The 9,800-nt window shown below is 45.5% G+C and overlaps 1 protein-coding gene across 1 annotated transcript; it reads right to left on the bottom strand.

Moving 5' to 3' along the window:
* Positions 1-1,056: 1,056 nt before the first annotated feature.
* LOC143974527 (microtubule-associated protein tau-like) lies at positions 1,057-3,497 on the bottom strand. The gene is given in 5 exon segments (XM_077476027.1): positions 1,057-1,541; positions 1,692-1,724; positions 2,166-2,569; positions 2,571-2,750; positions 2,752-3,497. Coding segments are annotated over 5 exon segments (1,491 nt in total). The 5' UTR covers positions 3,409-3,497; the 3' UTR covers positions 1,057-1,324.
* Between the last annotated feature and the right edge of the window lie 6,303 nt (positions 3,498-9,800).

The raw sequence follows: 9,800 nt of genomic DNA, 5'->3' as shown, positions 1-9,800 counted from the left end.
TTCATAGCATCTGAGGGAGGAGAGGAGCCAGATTATTGTTTTTGTATTAATAACTTTATTTCCAAATCCACTTTTACAGCAACAGCCTGTGTGAACCAACTGGTCAGACACGACACAGAATATGGACAGCCACAGACACAAGGGTGGGGTTGGGGGAAATTGATTATCAATGACGTTAACAGAGGGGAGAAAGGAAGGCAATACTAAAAATTAGGGAGGGGGTGGGGCTTGCTGAGATCAGACGACTTGCTTCATTGAAAACTAGCAGCCACTGCAACTTCTTCAATCCTGTATTTTTGTTAACGCAGCAAGGTCAGAGATAGAGGAAAGCTTGGCAGACTTTTGCAGAGATCCTTAGCTTATTAAAAGGCAAAACAGGGTAGATGTGTGGTTAATCATTGGCAGGATACAATGAAAAAGATCAACATGCTTCTACAATGGACTTAACCCGCTCACTGCCAATGCAAAGGCCTTATCCTTCCAGGAATGAGCTGCAGAGGGTGCTGGGTGTGAAGTGTTAGATCAGAAATCTCCTGCAATGGAAGTCTACCTTTGCACTATTTTGGCCATACTATGCTTGCAACAGGTTTTTATTTTTTTTTGGTTTGTCCCTAACTACAGCTGGGGGGGGGGGGGTTGAGAGAAGAAACTTGGCAAGAGGAAGTGCCAGGCGGCCCCAAACAATAATTTTGTGCCTCCATCTGAAGAACACGCAACAGCTTTCAGATCAATCCATTACAATCTTAATTCTAGAAGATACAAAATAAACAATAAAAAGGTGTTAAACTGAGCAGATGCTGACTTAAGGAAGCCCTCTTAGCCTGCAAGGTGCAAATGACCACCTAGGTAGGAAACAGAAACTGGTGCAGGACATGTCATAACCTGCTCCCTCTAGTGGTGAGCTTTGGGTACTGTCAAATGTTGTAAGTAGTAATGGGGTAGTGGTATGCTCTAGATCCAAACACTGTTCTGTTTCAGCCTATCGGGTACCAATGCAAGTGGGCACTTAGGAACAACACTCTCCTTCAACACCCATTTTAATAACGCAAGCCAAAATATACATAAACATTGTTTAATACCATCTTTGCCTCTGGAGCAATGAAAAGAATATACACCTAAGATTTTCTCCCCTCTGCTACTAAGTGGGTGGAGATGGTCTTCCGAGGATGGGAAGTATAATAAATAAGTATACAAGAGGCCCAGTTTAATTATCCAATTGAGTGTGGGATTTTCTTTTTGTTACTTTTTCCCTTTTATTTTACGTTAAATGTGTCCCTCGCACCCTCCAGCTCCCATCATCCTTCTTCTTTGGGGAAGGGACAGGTCACAAGCCTTGTTTGGCGAGGGAGGCGGAGACTTGGTCAGCCAGTGTGGACAATTGCGGGGAATCGGACATGTTTATGCTGCGAGAAGAGGAGACGTTGCTGAGACGGTGGGGGGAGGTGTCCCCGGATGGGTTGGGAGACTTGTACACGATCTCTGCTCCGTGGTCCATCTTGGCTTTTGCGTTCTCCCGGAAAGACAGTTTGTGGGACTCAATCCCTTTCCAAAGCTAGTAGTTCAGGTATATCTGGTTCCTCAGGTGGGGGGGTAGTAAATCTGGCTCCTCGGGCAGGGGGGGTGGAGGAAGGTTGGGGAACCCGTTTGGGGAAAGGCTCCCCGTTGGCTTGTCTTCATTCCCTTTCTCTCTCTTTTTGGTCCCTCCGCCAGGTGTATGAGTTATGCCCCGTACACACGAGAGGGATTAAGTCTGACAGACCTCCAAAGGAGTTCCGCCGGAGTTCCGCCGGAGTTCCGACGGAGTTCTGGCGGACTTTTCGACCGAACGGACTTGACCACACACCATCACACCAAACTCCGACGGAGTCGAACGTGATGACGTACGACTGGATTCGACGTAGGAAGTTCCTAGACAGTAGCCAATAGCTGCCCTAGCGTCGGTTTTAGTCCGTCGGAGTAGCACACACACGAGCGGATTTTTCAAAGGGGACCGGGTCCGGCGGAGTTCCGTCGGGAAAATTTAAAGCATGCTTCATTTCTAAAGTCCGTCAGACTTTAGCTTCGCTAAAGTCCGTTGCAGCCCACACACGATCGGATAGTCCGCCGGACTCAGTCCGTCGGAGTTTGGATGTCGAAAAGTCCGCTCGTGTGTACGGGGCATAATATTGTCCAGTGAGCCAACCTTAGACTGGACCTTCTCCTTAAAATCCAGCTTCTCTGATTTCACCTCTACGTTGCCTCCACCTGGCCTGTGATGAATATTGCCCATAGATCCGCACTTGGATGTAACACGTGAGAGATCAACTGGTTTGTGTGTGATCTGCACTGCTCCTCCCCCAGGGACATGCTTCAGGTTGTCCTTGGATCCACACTTGGACTGAACAGTACTGACATCAATTTTCTTGTGGGCAATCTGCACCTTGCCTCCTCCTGGCGTGTGTCGGATGTTATCAATGGAGCCAATCTTGGATCGGACTTTCTTCAGGTCTGGTATTGGGGCTGTGGTTGGAACTGGCTGAAGACGGCTTTTGGCAGAAGCAGGAGATTTAGGTGGAGTACGCACAATGGCTAACCTTTTTGGGTTCCCGGCTGGATGCCATCTGTGATGAAGATGTGCGGGAACGACCTGTGGGAGTGCTAGGAGATCCGGGGCTGCTATATCCGCTTCTGTCGCCAGACTTTGGGAATTCAGCTTTTCCCATGCCGGATGGCACCTTTTTCTGATCTTTTCCTATACCACCAGGGGGGGGGGGTCTTTGGGACCGCTGTGGGTGTCTTTGAAGGAATTCTGGATGTGTAGGTGGGTCCTCTGGGAGCCCGTTTACCCCCTGCATTCTCAACTCCATCCTTTGCCCGTGAAGGGGTGCTCAGCGGGCGGTACGAGGCTGGGGATGCCTTCTGGGTAAGGCTCCTCGTGGGAGGGACTGTGGGGCTGGAAGGTTTTTTCTGGGTGGCTGTGCTAGCGGAAGGGGATCGTTTGGGGATGGTGCAGCTTTGGGCTGTAGAGTGTTTGGCAAGGGATGGAGTTGAGGATGTCTGTCCTGCTTTTTCCTGGGAATCACGTTCATGCTTTTCTTGATCGTGAGCAGTGACTGTACCTTTGGCTGCATCCCCTGCAGCCTGGTCCTCTTGGCTGGGAGTGTCTCCAACACCAGCTTCCTCTGCGGTGGTAGCCTCAGGGATCTCAGTGTGACCCTGTTCTTTTAGTGCTTCTCCATTGGCTAGATCCTCCTCTAGCACTGTGGCCCCGTCCTCTCCGTGTTGTAGTGCAGATGGCAGCCGGATGACACCCTCCTGGCCATGGTCAGCATAGTCTATGGCTGACCCTCCGGAGCCGAACTCATGAGGGGACCCATCAGCAGCAACATGGTCCCCCACTGCATCGTAGTCCTGGTAATGATCAGACATCCTGGAGCAAGGTCAACCTGGCCGCTGCTATCCTGCTGATGCTGGCCGGTGTCGGTGTCTCCTCGGTCCGCAGAGCTGGAGGAGCAAGAGCGAGGAGCCAGATTTTGCTGGGGAGCCTGGAGGAGCTACAAGAACCCCTATCTGCGGCAGACAACTTTGTCTGAAGACCTTCCAGCACCCAGACCTGAACATCCACTTATAGGCAATGGGTAAAGAGGTCCCCTGATGCCTGCATCCTGCCCAGGAAAGGAAAACCTAGAGAGTTGCCCAGGCTTTTTTGGTTCCAGCAGAAGGAGCAAAGAAGGGTTGCTTTGGAGTGGGGTCTGGACTTCCCTAATGTCCCGACCAAAGTCATGGACATCATTTAGGACTCCCGGGGAGAGTGGGAGGATGACCTGATGTGGGAGTTTCTGCATGTCCCTAAGCCGCTGTGGGTGCAAGAGTGTGAGGAAACCTGGGCTGTTTTGTGGACATTCAAAAGGAATGGCAGCTGGGGAGGTCCATTTACAGGGACAGAGTGAAGGTTGCCAGGATGGAATGGCCTATAAAGAGTCACTCTGTCTCCATCAGGGAGGAAGAGGGTGACAAAAAAAGATTGCCTGGACCGCACTTTTATACCTGAGAGGGACTGTTGGAGTACAGCCACTATAATGCCCCATGGACTGCTAAGGAGAATGAGTGTGTCTTTCATTTCTCCCTGACTTTGCAGGAACAGACTGGCCTGCCACCGACCAAGACGTATTCTGTTGTAAGGACACTAAGGGTAAGGTCTGTTCTTGGAACTAACTCTTTAAGGAACCTGTTTGCTCGGGGAGAGGCCCCTCCCACCAGGAATTCCAAAAAGAATGTTAACTCTAAAAAAACATTTTTTTCCCCTTTGATGTTCTGTCAGCAGGTTATAACCCCCTTATGACAGAACTACAGATGAAATGTACTTTGGAAAGGACCTGTGTGTTGTTGCTGTTGTTATTTCTGTCAGCAGGATTTATAACCCCCTTCTGACAGAAATATTGTAAAGTGGTAGGATAGGATGTTTGTCTCTTTTGCAAGACACTTCAGGATGGGACAGCTATCTATCTGTCTCTAGCTTGAGCAACGGATCCTGTGGACGGAGTATTTCTCCTGAGGGGGAGATGGTCTGGTCCTAATATGTGTGTAAACTGTTTGTAGCTATAGGGTCTTATAGTTAGGAATACAATGTACATACTCTAAATGCCAAGAGAAGACTATTTTTGATACGTAATTTATTTGTATATGTCCCATCCAAGTTTGTTCCCCTTTTCCCCTTCCAACTTATTTTATGGGATGTCCATATTCCTGGGCCCGAGAGATATATTTTTTTCAAAATTCCCCAGTCAAGGGACTGACTGGATTTTGGTGGGGGGATGGAGTAGCACCTTTTAGTTAGGTGGGTGCTAGAGTGAGGATTTTTTTGGAGAGTAGGAAAATTTAGGCAGGCCTAGCTGGTTAATAGGCCCGTTTGTTTTCATTCTGGGCTAGAACTGGCTCAGGGTAGTAGCTGGTGACTCACAGGCAACATCACTGACATCGCCCTCTTCTTTATAGAGCTTGCTAGAAAGATCTTGAAAGAGAGCAGGAGAGGAGAGGTGGAGCTGCCTGGGGTGTTTTAGGGAGCCCTGACCAATCCCCAACCTGGATTAGCAAGGGGCAGGCCTCCTTTAATACCTGGGTTCAGCCCAGCTGGGGAGAAGTTGGAAGAGCTGGAATGAGAGAGTATGGAGGCTGCCCACAGTCTGGGGGAGTGACCCTGGGCTGGGGTTCGGGTGCATCCAGGAGGATCCTGGAAGGAGAGGCACATGACAGAGCAAGTAGAGGACAGTGGGAGAGAACACTTCTAAGAGTCTCCAGGGAGGACTACTGGTCACAGCCAGGAGGGAGTACTGGGGAGTCACGCCTGGGAGAACTGGAGGCCTACCCATGTGGTGCTAGCTAGTCTGAAGGAGTCTGGAGGAAGGGAAGTAACAGTCAAAGTGCTGGTGGAGTAACAGTCTGCAGTAAGTGTTTGTGCTGGAGAGAAGATTGAGGTGTATATACTGGAGTGTATATAGTAGTCCCAAGCAAGTTTGCACTGAATATTACTGGGCATCCCATAATTCCCAAATTCCCATCCAAGTTAAATCCCCTTAAATAAAACAAAAACAAAACAAAGCTGTGGACTGGTCGGTGTCACTGAGAAATGGATATCTGGCTGGGCAGGGTGACAGGTGGACCACTACACACAGCAACCCCTATGAGGGCATGGCTACATTGATATTGTTACTTTTTTCATTTTGGGTTTAGTTACAGTTTAAGATAGAACACAGAGGTCATTTGTAAGCTGTGAGAAGCAAGGTGAAAAAATGTGGGTTGTAGTTGGTCATTGATCACTTTACGAAAAAAGGAAAAAAAAAATTTTCAGTTCTTTATCACACATTTTTTTTAAATTGTAGATAGGGCAAACCTAGAACTAACTATTAGCTTAAATATGTCTCTATAACTTCCAGAAACCCCCTTCCTTACTCTTACCATGGGTAATCCTTGGTACCCACATAAAATATTCTACACGAATTGACAAATTATACAGCTCAGCAGCAGTCCTGTTATTGTGAAGGATGTGGATGAGTAACAAAACTAAGCACTTTATTCTAATGTCTTACAGCATTGAAACCTGTTTACCTTAGCATGTAGGTTGCCATTTGTACACGCGTACTCAAGTAATGTTTTGTATAGAGAGTTGGGTCTTATGATACAATTCCTTCTGTCTGGCTGTAGAAAGGTGTTAGAAGAGTATAGGGGAGGTTGGGAAGGCAGAAAAGCACCATAAAGTACCATGCCACTTGCCACCCAATAGTAAAAAAAAACAATGTCAGTAGCTTTTCAGTGCAAAATGGCAATTTTTTGCAAAAGTCCTTTAAGGAAACTAAGTCTGATCCAGGCTGAATTTCAGACTTGATAGATGGATTTACTCATTTATATCTACTGCAGTCTAGAGCCCAGACCTCAGTTCTACAGAACCAGGCACTTACTTCTAGGCAGGAGTGGGCTGAGACTCTGGGGCCCACAGGAGGATTTTAGGTCTGGGGGCCCACCCTTGCCAACCTGACAAATTTTGGAAAAGGACACAATCTTCCTCTAACAACATTGTTGTTATTTCTGATGCCATAAATTAACCTAAAAGAATAGTAATTCACAATGTATTTACTGTATAACAAAATCATGCATTTATGATCATACAAATGATCCCATCTGATTTACGCATTTGTGTGCTCAGTGAAGGACACAAAAATGTATAACAGCAAAGCAATGACAGCAAAATTACATAAAAAACACAGTAATGGTTCAAACTAGTGTCTAAGTATGATAAAGATGACCAGTAATTGTTTAAACAAGAGTTGAAAAGTATAATGAGGATGATGACCAGTGGTACAGAGCAGAGATCATTGTATTTCCCAGTTCTCAAGATGTTGACATTAATTATGTAGACTTTAGGCATGTCACTCTCTAGTGAGAGGGAAGGAGAATAAACACATTATCAAGGATGTGAGTATAAACTAATATTTAGCTGAACTCCCTCTCAGTGCTCAGTAAAACAAGGAATTCTCGGAGATCATGTGTAATTAAAGACCTTACCCAGTATTTTTTCAATGTCCTACTATAAAAAATCTATTACAAGAGAATACATGCAAGAGAAGGCAATATATGTACTGCCAAAGGTTTGTATATGCAGCAAACTAAAATTATGGTGATAAATGCCTGTGCCAAAGAATATACTATTTTAAAAATTATTATTAAATCAAATATGGAGATTTGTTTTTGGCTTCTCTGGTTCACTTACTAATACACATAGCCACCAAATCATACAAATCCCAGCACTGACAGTCTAGACTGTCAGTGCTGGGATTTGTATGATTTGGTGGCCATGTGTATTAGTAAGCCAAAAACAAATCTCCATATTTGAATTAATAATAATTTTTCTAGACTGTAGGTCTCATAACATCATATATGTTTGGATTCACCACTCATTGCATTCTTCTTAAGTAATGTTCAGCTTATATTCTACTGGCTTAAGTAATGTGCAACTCTAGTAGTGCTTTTTCTGGCAACATGCAATTCCCATTGAATGGAGGTGAAGGCAGCGTTCATACTACTCCCTTAAATAATGTACAGTAATATCCAACTCATATAACACACTCTCTAGTAACATACGATTCTCACAGCACTCTCTTTTGCACTCATTTAACTCTCTCTCTATCTCGTAGCATGCAGCTCCCATCAGGGCTGCTGATCGAAATCATGGGGCCCCGTACAGCCTACCTGATGGGGCCCCCTTTAGCCACATCCCTGGCCCCGCCCCTATACCGAGAGGCTAGGGTATACAGACAGCACCCCCCCACCAATTTAACACAACTAGAGGATGATCAAATGAAATGGAATCAGTATACAGAGGTTAACTTTTTCTGAGAGATATTAAAGGAACACTCTAACCACAATGACCACTTCAGTGATTTGAAGTGATCAAAGGTGGTAGGAGTCAGTATGTGGGATGGCATATGAATATACCAAGGTGGTATAATTATTGGCTTCTAACACGGAGGGCTACACATAGATCAAAATTTGTCCGATTACTGCTAAACTGAATTTTGATGTGTGTGTACCCAGCTTTACCCAATTTCTTGCTTTAGCTGGCTTCTTCCAGCGCTGAATGGTTCCCTACAGCGCTTGTGTATGTTTTACTGACTATGGTGTCCTTTTATGAAGCAGTGAAATCTATCACAGAGGAGATCTTTCTCCTCTCTATGCCAGTTTATAAAGCGGAGTAGATCGCTTCACCCTTGGAGGAGTGAAGCGATCTACAAACGCTTCTAACACTGGAGAACGGCCCCTAATACTGGAATCTCTTGAGCCCTAACAAGATTACAGTACGAGAAAATCACTGATACACAGAGATGTCAATTTATTAAGTAGTGATAAATTATCACAGCTCAATACACTGACACACGGTGTGATTAATGTTAGTAAAATAAAGAGTCCCCCTACATTATATATACATGTATACACACACACAGACATTATATATACATGTATACACACACAGACATTATATATACATGTATATACACAAACATTATATATATACACATTATATATAAATATGACAGGGGGACATGGTTACAGTGTTGGGGGATCTGAACGAGGCATAAGGAAGTTAATTATCTTCCTCGTTCCTCCTCAGATCCCCCCACATTCCCTCTTCACTCCCCGATTCTCCACCTCTGAGTTGGTGAATCGGGGAGTGTGAATTCTGACACAGATCACCAGTGAAGCGCTGAGATCGCAGCTTCATAAAGTGACCGTTACTGTGTCAGTCTATGAGGATTCTCAGTGTGTGGAGATAATCGGCGGGAGAACAAATTCAAACACTTCTCCCCTGATTATCTCTGGTTTATAAACTGTTTATGGGCTATGATCAGCGGCGATCCTCTGGATCACTGCTGATCACTGCTTCACAAACAGACACCTAAGCCCAGTTGCTCACACTTCAGCCCCCTTGCGATGTGGTTTGGTGGGGGAAGAGGGCTCTGCAGCTGGCTGGAGCATGGAAACAGGTAAGTGAGTCTCACCCCCCCCTCCACGCACACACTGCAAGATTGGACTTTATTTAATTTCCTGGAGATGGGCTGTATTATATATATATATACACTTTCTTTGCTGTTAATACTCAACTTTATGAATATGTTAGGAATATACTGGGACTTTTCAGGTGCTATATAAATATATTCAACATACACATATATTAAAATAATGATTTTGTGAAATGCATCTGTGTGTAGTCCCTGAAAAGTCCCATTATTTTCCTAACATATTCATGAATTTTGCTTTCACTTCCACCAGACCTGTCCTGCTGAGGTGCAGGGCAAGTTTGCAGCACAGATTTGTACAGAGGCAGAACAATGGTGATCACAGGAGGAGAATGCAATCTGTCACCTGTTATCTTGCCTTGAGAAGAGCTCCGGTGTTCTGTCCTTCCCGAGGAGGGGGAGGGGAGGGGAGGGTGCTGATAGGTATACATGTCTGCTCTTCTCTTATCCATAGACCCCTGTGTTATCTGACATCCAGGCTCCTGGGGTGATGCTCTCCTCCTCCCTCAGTCAGCCCTGTGCAGTCAGACTTTTTTCTTTTTTTTTTTATTATTCTAAATGCTGTTAAGATTGCTCGGGCCCCCCCTGCTGGCTGGGCCCGGTACAACAGGGTCAGCTGTACTGGCTTATCAGCGGCCCTGGCTCCCATAGCAATTTCTTTTGTACTATTCAACCTCAATAATGTTCACCTTGTAACATGCAATTCTGTTTGGTAAAATACAGCTTTTATAAGATCGCTAGCATGCATTATCA

This window comes from Lithobates pipiens, unplaced genomic scaffold (genome assembly GCF_037356315.1).
Source record: "Lithobates pipiens isolate NorthernLeopardFrog02 unplaced genomic scaffold, aLitPip1_a1.2 Scaffold_13, whole genome shotgun sequence".
Lineage (NCBI taxonomy): Eukaryota > Metazoa > Chordata > Amphibia > Anura > Ranidae > Lithobates > Lithobates pipiens.
The sequence above is the reverse complement of the archived record's forward strand: the minus strand, read 5'-3'. Positions and strand labels throughout refer to the sequence as shown.